Source organism: Cyprinodon tularosa, unplaced genomic scaffold (genome assembly GCF_016077235.1).
Source record: "Cyprinodon tularosa strain WSP-4 unplaced genomic scaffold, ASM1607723v1 ctg33, whole genome shotgun sequence".
Taxonomy (NCBI): Eukaryota; Metazoa; Chordata; class Actinopteri; order Cyprinodontiformes; family Cyprinodontidae; genus Cyprinodon; species Cyprinodon tularosa.
The window spans coordinates 1010760-1025283 of record NW_024039041.1 but is presented as its reverse complement, the minus strand read 5'-3'; the positions used below and the strand labels follow the sequence as shown (position 1 = coordinate 1025283).

Below are 14524 nucleotides of genomic sequence, written 5' to 3'. Positions count from 1 at the left end.
ATGTCCTGCTACTGAATGAACTTACCTGAGAGGTTGTCAGTTTCTCAAGAGTTTAAAAGGGAATCTCTGTTTCAGATCATTTGAAAAACAGTGACATGATAGAACATCAGCGTCTGTTAACAATACCAAACAGGGATTTCCAGGGAAAATACAGAACAAATAAAGCTCGGTAGAAGACAATGAAAACTAATCCACTCGCCGTTAAGATTCTGAAATGGCTTTTATGCAAATGGAAGAACAGAACAGATGCACAAACTCAGTACAACAAACAGTAATGAACACAAAGAGCTGGTCATCTCTTGCAGAGATTGTTTTGACAAAATTAAACAACGTGAGGAGACTACTTGGTAAACAAACATTCAGTTGTGCTAACTACTATGATCACCAGGATTTTCAAGTTTAATCTGGATTTTTTTCTGCTTGAAATCATCTGGAAGGATTTCCATATATTAGGGATTATGGCACCATCAACTAAAGATGCTAACTCCCAATTTCTAAGAAATAAGAGACCGACCTAAATACCTCAAGATGTTACAATCCTTGATTTGGCGTGATCAAACAGGAAACATTTACCTCGATATATGTTAGCCTGCTCACAGGTTAAAACAGCCAATTCACCAAATGAGGAGTTGTTTTAGATTTGCTGATTTTGACATGAGTTTTCTGACAGTTTCAGTCCACAATCTGCTTGAGATCCCCTTATTAAGAAGGGTAAAACAGTGTAATCAGTCGGATCAGGCCTGGCCTCTTTATATCTGGCTTCCTGAGGAGGGAAGAGCCATATCATCAACCAACTTAAATAGGAAACATAACTACCGTCGATGAACAGGCATCAGTCCAGAACTAAAGTGCTGCAAATGAAAAGAAAAAGATGTTTTAATAAATGAACACAAAAAAATATATATATAAAATCCCGCTGGCCTGCTGCTGGACAGAATCCAAGATTAAACAGTCCGTTTTGTTTCGTCGAATTGTCTCAGTGCGAGGGAAGATTCGGATTCCCATGGTTCCATGGGGCTTAAATCCGGTCACGACAGAGGCGGCAGTTTCAACTCTAAAAAGGTGGAGCCAGTGCATGTGGAGAAGTCCCAATACTGGTAGGAAGGAATGATATGAGATCAGGGTGGGAATGTAAGCAATCCACCGCATAGAGATAAAGTCAACTTTCTAGTCTATATGTGGTTTCTGAGACACGCAGAGTGAACAAACCCATCCTTCTTTAAATTAAGTGCCTTTCTTAGCGGTCGGTCCACGTGACGAACACAAACATGGGGTCCATGTCTCGAAGGTCAGTCCAGTGTTTAGGTTGCAGTCTATTTGCTTAGGAGGGAATATTCAGAGGGGGGTGTAGGACCGGATCAAGTTGTCCATCTTCCAAGTCATTAATGCTTCAGGCAAGCAGGACAGTCCCAATTCTCCCAATGGCTGAGAGAGTGCTTGCCAATCCTATGGTAACAAGGAGGATGACATTTTTCTTTGTGATGAGGAGTGGAGGAAAACCCAAAGCCAGCTGAAGCTCTGGTCAGGAGATTAAGAAGTCAACAACAATGGAGAAAAAAAAGTAAACCTTTATAAACTGGCTGACGCATTTTGGAAACTGACCCATGTTGGTTGCATGTGTGCTTCTGTAACGTTACAGAGTAGTAAAATGATCGAGATAATGATTCAGTCCATCTCTCTGGGAAACGGGGGGAGGGGGGCTGCTTGTTACCCTGGATCTGGCTGTGGGCAGAGACTGAGAGACGTGAGCAAAGGTGAAATGAAGCTGCAGCTTGGGAGAATTTATTTAGCATTATAGCTGGAAGCCTTCCATCGGAGCCTCGCATTGCTGGAAGAGGAACTGCCCCTGCTGCAAGTCAACGGCTGGAGCCAGCGATGGGTCCTCATCTTCGGTGCTGAAGTAGCGCTCGATCAGATCGAAGGCTTTCTGGTAGATTTCCTGGTTCTCGTGGCCCTGCAGGAACTCCAGTTTGTCCAGACCTGAGAGGAAACGGAAGGAGAGGAAGCTGAAGATGCTTGTACTTATTTTACCACAGCAGCATCAGGGCTTCTGCACTTTTTTTTTTATTTTTTATTATTCAGTTCAGATCCATTTAAACATCAGTTCATGAATGTATTGGAAACTTAAAGGGAAGGCACCGAGAAGGAATGTTAGATGATCGAAAGCATAGAAGAGCTAATGGAGGTGTCTATGGATGGATAGATTTACACAGGATGGACATAGTTGTTAGCTGGACAGATTAAGATCTTGCTATTGAACTGAAAGCAAGACAGATGGACAGATAGATTAATGTATACTGTTAAGATTTAAATACAAAAAATAATCTTTTGATTGGATGATAAATTCAGATATGCGTTATTTTGCAAATTAGACACCAAATATATTATTACCCCTGTCAACAAAACCCCAGAGAATGTCTCAAATTCTACATAAGAAAATATACTACCTATTACCTGCTGCTACTTCAAAAGACAGAAATCTGTACTTTTTAAAGATATGAGTGGATGGATGGACTAACCATAGGCCTCTTCAATGAGAGCGCAGTAAGGGTTTATGCCGCCTCCTCTTTTGGCCTCCAGCTCTCCCAGTCGCAGGATGTTTTCTAGACCATTTAGAGCCACTTGGACTATTTTGGAATCCATCAATGTGAGCAAATCGCACAGAGGTTTTATACAGCCAAGTTCCACAAGATGCCTGCAGGGGGAGGTAGAGGAACATGATAAAGACTTACTACAACCAATATACAGTTATCTTTATTTTATCTTTAGACTAGCAAGGTGTTATAAGTTAACAAAAGGAGTAGCTTTAATCATAAATCAGGTCTTAAATAAAGGGAATCAGTCTAAATCTCAACTATAAGAATCTTCTAGACATGTTATTAAGTTAATGCTTTTAAAAAAAGTCTCACATTTATGTTTCAAGGCTACAAATAAAACAAAAAAAACAAACTTCATTTTCACCTAATCTGCTCTCCAGAGCCCCCAGAGGTGGCATTGGTAATGGCCCATGCTGCCTCCTTTCTTGTGCGAAACTCTGCTACCTGCAGAATACTGATGAGAGGTGGCATCAGGTCTGCATCTATCACCATCTGTGAACAGGGGAAATAAAAAAAAAGGTCTTCTGAGAGTGCAAAACGATTAAAGTTGCATAAAAAAAATACAAACATGTAAACACACCTGAATTTGTGGTCGATTTCCGGCAGTAATGTTGGAAATCGTCCAACAAGCTTCCTTCTTAATAGACTCCTTAGGGCTGCTCAGAAGGTGAAGTAAAGACTGCAGTGCTGAACAGTTCAGAATCACCTGAAAAACGATTTAAATCACACACACACTGTCAGATCACCAACATTTCTCATGCACACACATTGATACGGAGTTGGAGTAGATGCTGCCATTACTTGCGTCTGCAGATCATCTCCAGTGACTATGTTTCCAACGGCTCTCAGTGCAGGAGATACCACCTTATAATCAGAGTGCCTAAATGGAAGCAGAATTGCAGCCAGTCAATTCACAGAAATTAAAAGATATCTTTCTAATCAATTTCAGTAATTCAGTACAGATTAGTGTGTGGCTTCAGTTTGATAGTGCCATACAACACGTTTGCATTATTTAATCATTGTTACCATCTTGCTTTCAAGAATACTCCAGGTTTCTGCATGAAGTTCAATTCCAGAGTTTTCTGGCCAATGAGTGGTAGGGAAGCGGCTGTTCCAAACGTTGCAGTTCTGAATTCTCCCGAGTGGTGCACGACTTTACACGAGTGAATAAAGTGAATTTGATTGGTCGTTTCTCAAGAGGGCGGGATTGTTGTGGCAGAAGGTTCACAAGCAAGTTTAATTGTGGCCGGTTTCTTGGAAGCATCGTTGCTAACCAGTTAGCAACTCAGTGCTAGTAGGTTCCCAATGGGAAATTACATTGAGATCAGGAAGCACTAAATAGGTGACTTAGCAACGACACTGTCAAGGAACGCTATGGACAGCGGAAACATGCAAGAGGTGGAGAGTTTTGTGTCGGAGGTCATGGAGTCTCCTCCGTCCCCTTTCAATGGAGCCCTCACAGAGCCCACTTTTACAAAGTGCAAAGTTCTGCTGGAAAAAGCATTTTATGAAGCATTAAATTCTCTGAAACATCCTGGTGGAATGAAGGTCTGACTTTGTACTTTGAGAAGACGCAAGGGACCAGCAACTGGGAATGGCTCCCTAAATCAGCCCTACAGAGGTAACTAAATTGTATTGCAATGCCTATTACATCTCTTCTGGCTTAATGTTGTTCACGTTCAAACTTCTGTCTGAACACCTGATTCTGCCATTTTGTTGTGGACTAAATGTTGGACCTTAAGCATCTTAAATTTTGCCTCTTAATCTTTCTTGTTTTTTTATAAATCTCTGTTCTTTGTTTGCAGAACTTAAGAACAGAGAGACACCGCTTCTTTCTGATTCGAAGATGTTTTCTTCATCACACTGGCCTCACCGTGGTTCACTTTACGGACCATTGAACTGGTGAGTCTGAGTAACAACAGGAGACTATGCACTGGGATGGTTTCACTTTATCTGTTTTCTGTACTCTGGAACTCCTACCCTGTATAAGAGAACTGTTTAATCAAATGTTTTAATGATTGTGTATCTCCAAATCTTCTCTTGCTATATTTGCACAAATTTTCTGCCATGTGTTTCCAGACTAACCTATATAGGGGAGAGCCTTCATGCTGTTGCGTGCTGGGGCAGCAGACTATAGGTGAAGGACGGCAACAGATTTAAACTCATGCGAAAGGCCAGTCACATTGTTGGAGAGGAGCTGAACTCTCTGACAAGTGTCAGAGAGGAGAATGTTGGCCAGGATAAAATCCATGCTGGACAATTCTGCACATCCTCTTTATGATGTGTAAGTCACTCACAGATGTACCTTCAGTCAGAGACTCATTTCACCACACTGCACAACAGACCGCCACAGGAAGTCATTCCCGCCTGTGGCCATCAAACTGTATAATTCATCTCTGACAGTCATTTCATTGCTTATTCATTTCATTACTTCACTATGCAAAATAAAACCATCATATGCAATAAAAGTCATTTAGTGACTGAGCAGTATTATACATTTTAAATACTGTTGCTTGTATATACTGAGACACTTATTCTATTCCTATATCTTATTAAACACTGTTTATATGGGAAGGGTGTAATTTTACTGGGTGGGTTGTAATTTTACTTATCTTATTCAGTCTTATTATATTATATTTTGCTCTGTCCTACTTTTGTACATGGTAGCACTGCAAGAAAGAAATTTCCTACAAGGGATTAATTAAGTAATTCTGATTCTGATTTGACATAATACCTGGACAATAATTCTGGAGACTCTTGAAGCTCTGATCCAAGCTGTAGGTATTCAAAACTCGCTGCTTTGGAAATCTCTTAAATTGTGATGGTGCCACATTGTTTTCCTTCCACTCAACTTTCTAATAATATGAACTGGAACATGACTATGACTAGCCGGTTTCTTAAGTTTTATGGCAAAAGCTTGATTTATGCTTGATGCATAACCGAGGCCCAGGGCCAAATTACACAGTATTGGGCTTCCATGCCCCTCCATGCAGACAGAATTTCTGCACGAAGCATAGAAGAAATTTGTAACTACTTGGATGGAGCCAAACGGAAAACATGCCAGCGAGCAGCAGCTCCCAGTGACGAGGGTTCCCAAATGTAGACATCTAGAGACGTCCCGTAAAGCTCATTAATACCACCACTATCAACACATTAAGGAAAACTCAGGAACTAAGGAAAATGACTGTCCCTCTTGAACAGCATGAAGAGGTTTTTCCTCTTGTAGTGTGGTTGTGACGTGTGGTAGTGACGTGCGGGATGTCCGTGCGTCAAGCATAATGAACTCTTTATCCTTCTTTAGACGAGCGACTGTCTGAAGGACAACTGTCAGGTTTTTCAACAGATTGCAGGAAATAATATTTCTGTATAAATACAGTTCTTTTTTTATCTTGTGCGATATTTGGAATTTCCAAGAAACAATTTTCTATAAAAAAAAAAAAAGTAAAAAATATCACTCTGTAGTAATAAATATTAGTTTTCACTATTTAGAATTAATAAGTAAAATATTTTCACCAAAAGAAAAGAAAAAAAAGACTTAAGTCCAGATGTTTATATAATGTTCTCTATAGCTTGAGTTTACGCCTTGAGTGACTTACATCAGCAGTTCGACTAGCCTCCGACAGACTCCTGAGTCAATGACAGCCTGGATCTTGTCATTAGGGCCATCAGAAAGGTAGGAGAGCGCCCAGCATGCATCAGCTAGTATATCTGTGTCGTTAACAAAGAGCAGCCAGGAAAGCACGCTGAGACACGGAGACACCTGGGAGAAACAAGGAGACATAAGACAGTGTTAGAAAAATACTTCTGCTTTTGAATTATGAGCGAAAACAAGCTGTGGCCGTGAGAGGCGAGCAATGCTACAGTATACTTCAGCAAAGTGAGACGTGGGCAGTTTCCATAGCAATGAGTGCAAATTACCTTAGCAAAGTCTGGAGGTGGGTTCTTTCCTCTGCACAGGTTCGATAGTGCCCACACGGCATTCCTCATCATTGTTAGACGGTTTTGTTTCGCCAACAACCTGCAGAACATTGCGGATCAAACTTTAGAAGTTGCAGTTTAATTTTCAGTTTAGAAAAACATGAATAAGTAACACTGGTGGCTACATACTGCAGCAGGGAGGGCAGAATGTTACAGTCTATGACAAAGTCTCTGCATTCTGTGCTGTCTCCTGCTATGTTTCCCAAGGCCCATACTGCCTAAAGGGGAAAAGCAGGCATCAAAGTTAGATTAAAAGAGGAATTAAAATGTCAGAATAGTTTTTTTTAGTCAGACTAATGGAAATAACTGAAAAACGAAATGACCAAAGAGAGGCCAATGATCATAAGAAGTGTTAGGACATTTTCCTACCTGTTCCTGTACATCTTCAAAGTCTGAGCAGAGCATCTCAATAAATATTGGCACGGCGCCTGCCTGGATTACGACACGTGTCTGATGGGATGTACCTGAAGCAATGTTGGTCAGGACCCATGCAGCCTCAAACTAAAACAAAGGATAAAAGTATATAAAAATCTTAGGTTTTTGTTACCCATAAAGACAAAACATCTGCTAGTTGCAAGATCCCCAAATTCTCCAGACATAAATATCAGGAGTTGTCATTCTGCCATTTTTAATTATACATGTAAATGTTCAATGTTAATATAGGAAAGATATTTCTGCAATGTTGACCCTTTAAATATAAACCCATAAAAAACACAGGAAGAGAGGAAGGAAAGCAAAAATAAATATACTGATGGATTGAAAGACATTGTTGACAAGGAATTAGGAAATAAAACCAGCCAAAATCAATATATTAAATGTTTTCTTGTCTGTAGTTATAGATGTGGAAAACTATTCAAACCAAATTATTCCACAACACATAAGTAGAATGAAGAGACATCTTTTTAAGCCTGGTTTATTTTCAGAAACCAGGAATACCTGCAATGTGCAGTTTTCTCTTCTCTTCAGAAACTCAACAAAGCGCTCCACCACCCCTGGAGTAGCAATAACTTCATCAATGGGTGGGTTAGGTTCTGTGTGGCACAAAGAGAAAAAAAGAGAGGAAAAAAATGTAAATTAAAGATTTCTTTTAGCATTGTTTGTCTGAAATATTGTTAAAATACAGGCATGCAGTAGAATGGTTAATAGTGGAGGATTTTGAAGATCCACATGTATTTCAAACAATATTTAGATCATGGTTAAGACCAGCATGGAAACTTTCCACAAACAGAAAAATACTGTGTTCTGTTGAGAATAAAGGCCACTATCATTACACGTGATGATGTATACCAGAGAAAAACGTACAGGTTGGGACACTGTACCTTTAGAAAGAAGTTTCCTAAAGCGCTGAGTGCCTATTAGCTGCTGCTCCGGAGAACTGGAGAAGATCATCTGGATCATGTCTTCAGAAATGACTCCACACTGCAACAGAATTCGTTTACATTTGATTTAATCCACATTTTATTTGGTTTCATATGGATAAACAGGCTTCTTCTATAAAGGTTTTTTCACCATGAGTGGGTCCAGGTTGTTGGCCTGTGATTCCAGGTAGCCGCTGTCTGCCATTCCATCATCCTCCAGAGTGCCGTCATCCTCCACAGTGGCAACATTTCTCCTTTTAAAAAGCTATGACAGAATAAAAATTACAAATATTCATTTTTTCTTGAACTAGATGTTACATAAATAAGAAGAAGTATAGCCTGGGTGCCAGTCCGAACTTAGTCCCGCCCACAAGGTTTGAGTTCGGGGAAGTTCGGTCTGGCTCTGCTCCATAGCAGCGCGAGTATTATCGCCCACTGTCTGGCGATCCAATCAAATTGTCAGGGCGGGCTTTATACGATGATGGACAGATGATCAAGAGTAACGTTATCAACCACGTGACCAAAGCGCGCTTGGGTGACAACAATAATGGCTGCCGCTGGAGAGTTTGGGTGAGTAGATTCTGCTATTAGGTCTGTTCTAGAAGATATCGACAGCAAATTAATTTTAAAAGAGGAACAGAGAAACGTGATCAAGTCTCATCTTCTTATTCTAGGCGTGAAACTGCACGCTTTGATTTTTGTGGACAACAACTATGCCTCGCTTAAGATACGTCACGTTGCTCTTATTGGTTGTAGGTCTATCCAATTGAGTGCAGAGGCATTTTTTTCCTGGTTCGTTCAAAACACGCCCCATAATCACAGCTCTATGGAGCAGTATCAGACTCATATTCTGACTAGAATTGAGTCGGACTACGTCAGGCTAGAAGAAGTATTGCACTGGCCAACAAATTGCGTCTAACTGGGCTTAGATGTTACTTTGCAGCCGTATAAAACTTCTTGTATTAAAACTCTTTTTTTCAACAAAACTTTGAGGCCATCCCAGATTTTATGTATTTATGCTGAATTAGATCACATGACCGTATTAATTCATTTTGTAACTTTTGACGGCTTGATTTATTTGTAGGAGGCATCAGAAAAAGAGGTGCTGAGTAAAACAAGCCTGCACATTTGGAAAACCAAGAATAACCTTTCATCCCTAATGCTGTTTTGTTTTTAACTAGATCTATCCAATATAAGGAATAAAATATTTCATTGTGATATTATTGAGGAAACTTAAAGCGACAATAATAATATTTTGTTTACCAATAATAATACCATACCGTAATACCATGTTTAAATTCCCTTCATAAACAGAGTGATATTTTATGCACTCTAATACTCATCTAAACTTTCGGTTTGAAATTTAAAACATTTTATTTTAATAAGCTCAAAGCTTTTCACAAATATTACTGCCACATTGTGACTTTTAGATGTCAGTGTTAGACCTTTAAAAAGATCCCGGCAACCAAACAGGGAACAAAGCAAAAACGTACAATACTAAATAAAATGTAAAAAAAAAAAAAAAAAAAGAAAGAAAAAAGAAAATTACAAAAACAAAAGTCGAATTACTCTCCAAAAATTAGAGAACATTGCCAAGATTAAAGAAACGCCTGCAAAACCTCTGAACAAGACCACATCCAATCACACCTATTAGAGCATCGAATTCAAATAACGTAATAAATAGCGTCTGTGATTTCCCTCCATCTCTTCCTTTTTCTGAAAAACGGGATCGCTTTTTCAAATGAAGAGGCCAACATCATCTGCCTCATAGCTGATTTATTTAATGTTTTAATTGCTGTGTGGGGAGATGCTCAGATGCAGAGTTTACAACATTCTTCATTTTGGAGCGGATCACTTAAATTGGTACTGCTACCTTTTGCATCAACGGTCAAGCATAAATCAAGCTTTTGCATCGAGGGTCTTACAAACCAGCGCCTTTTGTTGGATGTCCTCGGCGTGAAATTACAAACCACTGCCATATACTGCTTAGCTGAAACACCTGCTATCGCCCAATTATTGTTTGCCGAGTGCTGTAGAGTGTTTGCGTGCCAGCCAGAAAATAATCCGGTTTTTAGGACAGGGTTATGATGCATTCAAAGTATGTGGGAAAAATAAAACTGAAATAGATGCAGACAGCTTAATGTCTTCATGCAACTTTTTACTCAATGGCTCCGATTGTCATTTTAACTATCGTGCGTGGGGAAACATCAAGTACATAGGATATATCGCCCACCCCTATAACACTGTATGAGCTTTAGCATAGCAGCCACAAAATTAACATGAGATGTGTGCATAAAAAGGATTTAAAGTCATATCATGATACCTATAGGATTCAATCCAACCTAATATTGCACTGTATCTGTCTGCAGTGATGGTGATTATATACTTACTGATACTTTGGTTTAACCTTTTGTGCATTTCTATTCAATACATACAATCGTGATAAAAGACATTGAGATATGTGTTCAGGATGCAAAACAGTTCAAGTTCAAGGAATATGAAAGCTTTCAGCAAAGTATTTCCTCCAAAAGATCACTTACTTGTTCATCTTTCTTCTGCTTGCGGAGCTGCAGACCTTCCTCTTCCCTCCTCCTTCTCATCTCATCTGTGTTAAGAGACTTGTTCTTGTAGCTCTTAAGTCTTGCATTGTCCTTACCCTGACTCATGGTGCAGCCTGATAAAATATAAGCATCTATAATCAGCACAAGTTTGGACAGAATTAACCAAGATAGTTTCACTGCTGACAAATATTCTAATTCAAGTGCTAGTAAACTCTTTGAAAATAAATTGGAGATGCCGGCTGCAAGACCTTTCATTCTAAAATGCATGAATGAACTTATTTGAAAACCCAAAGTTTAGAGCATCATTAATTTTTCCTACTCATGGTCTAGTTAAAGGAAATAACACGGGGATGAACAATATCCAGCTTGCTTGTTTCATAATAGTCATAATAGCCCCAAATAAAATAGAATAGTTAGAATAGAAAATCGCTTCATTGTCCCACAGTGGGGAAATTCTGGCGTTAACAGCAGTAAAAAATTTATAGAAAAAAATAAGATCCAGAACCAAGATAAGTAGAAGCAGAATATAAAGTATAGTGTTCAACAAATAATATAAACAAAATTGAGATATATCTGAGTGTTTGTAGTCACGCTTTGTCTCCACAAATAAAAATATTTCTGTTCACTAGAGAGAAATCTTACAAATATGTTACGGTTTAAGCATATTGTTACAAAAGGGATTTCTTGTAGCACAAAAGGGTGATACAAAATAGACAAGTACAGAAACTATAAAAACATTTAAAAAAAAAATAAAAAAAAACACAAATCCTGTACATATAATTTTAAGTCATGTACCTTCCAGCACACCAATTTAGCTTGACAGGTTATATTTCATGAAGTTATACACAGTTAGGGAAGTATTGGCCTAGAGGTTAGAGCAGTGCGCTTGTGCTCTGAGAAGGTTGCAAGTACCCGGTTCAATCCACACAGACTACCTCTCTGGGTCCCTGAGCAAGACCTTAACCCCACACTGCTCCCTGGTTGCTTAACAATGACAGCCCACTGCTCCTCAAGGGGAAGGGTTAAATGCAGCAAGATAATTTCTCGCTAATAATTTCTGTGAGATCAATAAAGTTCAATTATTATTTACTTTTATTATTATTTAGGCCACCACAAAGACTAGTCAGACTCAGTTTGGCTCCATAGCCTTGTAGGATTAATGTTGAAAGCTATTTCAATTTAACAAATTTCTTTTTAAACTATAAATTACTTGCCAATTTATTGATAAAATAAAATAATACAAATCTAATTTTAACAATGACAAAAAGCCTTTATTAGTAATTATGAAGTAAATCACAAGTCCTTTCATTTTTTGAACTGAGAAAAATGACAGTTCTATGTCCTACAGCAGCCTTTCCAGTGCTGCGTTGCCTGTTAACTGCAACGTGATTTACATAGAAGGATTAGAGGTGGCACAACTGGGGACAAATCAAGAGCTTATAATGTTTGGCAAAAAAAAAATGTAATGTATTTTGCTTATATAGCCTTTTGTTAAATTTAAAATATAAGAGAGAACTTTATGAATACATGCCTGCATCATCATATTTTAATACATGTCCCCAGGTGGACTAAAGTGAAACAGTCCAAGCAGAGCTTTCTTATCACCACTGCAGTCTCAGCTGCTTTTAATCTTAAACAGCTAATAAGTAGATCATTCCCCTAAACAAACATTGCTTAACAACTGAAAGCATTTCAAGAGATACACTGTTAGCAGAGCTAGCTTAATGTTGCTTTGCACGTCCTTACTAGCCAACTAAACCTAAATAAATATTGTAGATACAGCGTTATAAATTTTGATATATAAAACGCAAAAGTTAGAAGTAGCATAATGTCACTAGTCGGTCAGGTTTGTTATGTCACAGCCAGTGCTGGCCGAATTCACCACCCAGAGCTAACAGCCGAACAGGGGCTAACTGGATGCTAGCCCGCAATGAGCCCACCGCACCACAACGGATAACCTAAACCTCGCAAACAACTCTGCTTGGAATCTTGACATTTACTCTTAATTATCCCACTTGTAAAAAAGCACAACATTAAAATATCAAATATTAGTGTTGTTCTGACCTGTCAGATTGGGCTTGTAATCCCCTGTATTCGCTAGGCCACAGTTGAACAGCCGTTGCCGGTATGTCAGTCAATGCGCATGCGCGGCACACACTCCTCTTGCGTATCATAGCTCCGCCCACACGGCGCTTTTACTTTGTAAACAAACGAACTGTCCGCCTTTAAATTGAAAATATTAACCTGAAATTCGACACATGCCATATTCTCTTTACAAAAATGCAGCGTAAGGCATATTTACTATTTTATCAACAAGTCATAAATAATAAGTTTCATCCACACATTTCAATACACATTTTAATAAACCCCCTAATTACATACAATATATGTAATTAGGGTCCCCCTAATTACATATATTGTATGAAATTGTGTTATATCAATATCATATTGGGTCCTATAGTCTTCAGCCCTATACTGAAGACATAATGCTCAAAGATATTCTAAGGATGATATGCGCTGGAACAGGCAACTGCTGGATCTTTTTTTTTCTTGACAAATTCTGTTTTACTAATTATTTCAAAACAATAAGGTGATAGCTTCAGTGGTATTGACATAGGATCCCAGTTTTCATTGGTTAAATTGTTTTTTAAAAACAAATTGCTCTAATTTTTATGGCTGAATTTATCAGTTTTTCTTGAGTTCTTATTAATATTTTGGAGAAAGTTGTCATTTTTAACTTAAATTAAGTCAAGAATATGTAAAATTCCTAATTTATGAATTTTTAATGACCTAATAAGAAATATAATTTCAATCAAACCTTATAGAAATTTCACTTCATGCAGCTATCTTAATATATTTGAATTCCTTGCCCTGTTTTTTATTTCATGCTTTTCTGGGCCCCCATGAAAACAATGCTGGCCCCCTGCTATATTTGGTCTAGAACCGCCACTGGCATTGATGACTGAAATACATCTTATGCCTACATTTATCTGTTTACAACAGTGTGTTGATTCATGTTAATGTGTATATAAAGACATCTAAATCATTGGGAAAAAATTACAGGGGGGAATATAAAAAAGTCTAATAAACCAAAACTTTCACGACCCCTGTGTTGTACCTCCAGGTCGTGGACCCCCTGTTGAAGACCTCCGCAATAACCTGTATTTTATTCTAAGTAAGGAAGGAAGGAAGGAGGAAAGGAAGGGTGTAGAGGAGAAAGGTAAGTAGTAAAAAGTAGATGAACCATAGGAAGGAAGGAAGGAAGGAAGGAAGGAAGGAAGGAAGGAAGGAAGGAAGGAAGGAAGGAAGGAAGGAAGGAAGGAAGGAAGGAAGGAAGGAAGGAAGGAAGGAAGGAAGGAAGGAAGGAAGCGTAGTAAAAAGTAGATGAACTATAGGAGGAAAGGAACAGGGCAAGATCATGGCATGCATAGCTGCATCTAGTAAAAGTTTAATATATATTCAAAGTGTAGTATGACACTGAGATTAATAACTTTCATCACAATCTTAGCATGCTTAAAATTCAAAATTGAGTCAAGGGTCACACCAACATTTTTATATTCCGTGACTATGCCAGTCAGGTGCCATGTATCTAAAGAAACCCAGTTATTTTTTTGTTGTTGTTGATTTTGATTTATTTTTTTGTGGATGATTGTAGATGCCTTTACATTCTTGATGAAATGAATCCAGATTTTATTCATATTATATGTTATTCTTAAACATCTTCCCACTGTGTTTATGTTGTCTCTCCTGGTGACCCCTTGCTGTCTGAACCCAGCATCCCGTCAAGGACAAATGCTCTCCTTTTCCATTGGTACATTTCTACTCAACTGGAGTTTGGCTCTATTCTGCACATTTTGGTTTGATTTCCAATACAATGGAGCAACATCTCAGTGTCAGTGGGATCTCCAAGAACGATGCAGCCAAACAGTAAAAACTGTTCAAACAGTCTTATTTAAAAGGATACAAACACAACAAAAGCCATATACTGCATATCAATCTAGGGCTTTAGTTGGATTCATATTCATATAAA

General features: G+C 38.5%; 1 protein-coding gene across 1 annotated transcript; it reads right to left on the bottom strand.

The window, feature by feature from the left end:
* Nucleotides 1-201: 201 nt before the first annotated feature.
* On the bottom strand, nucleotides 202-12687 carry kpna1 (karyopherin alpha 1 (importin alpha 5)). Its single transcript, XM_038293742.1, has 14 exons — nucleotides 12559-12687; nucleotides 10474-10607; nucleotides 8085-8198; nucleotides 7895-7994; nucleotides 7512-7606; nucleotides 6945-7076; nucleotides 6705-6793; nucleotides 6516-6615; nucleotides 6194-6357; nucleotides 3399-3477; nucleotides 3178-3303; nucleotides 2962-3089; nucleotides 2520-2695; nucleotides 202-1980 (listed from the first exon to the last, which is right to left on the bottom strand). The coding sequence occupies exons 2-14, from the start codon at nucleotides 10597-10599 to the stop codon at nucleotides 1793-1795; spliced, it is 1617 nt and encodes a 538-aa protein (XP_038149670.1). The 5' UTR covers nucleotides 10600-10607; nucleotides 12559-12687; the 3' UTR covers nucleotides 202-1792.
* Between the last annotated feature and the right edge of the window lie 1837 nt (nucleotides 12688-14524).

Coding starts and splice junctions, on each gene's coding strand:
- kpna1 (XM_038293742.1), bottom strand. CDS start 10,599: ATGAGTCAGGGTAAGGACAATGCAAGACTTAAGAGCTACAAGAACAAG. Junction 8,199..10,473: donor AGCAGAAGAAAGATGAACAA/GTAAGTGATCTT, acceptor ATTCTGTCATAG/CTTTTTAAAAGGAGAAATGT. Junction 3,304..3,398: donor GAGATGATCTGCAGACGCAA/GTAATGGCAGCA, acceptor ATCGTTTTTCAG/GTGATTCTGAACTGTTCAGC.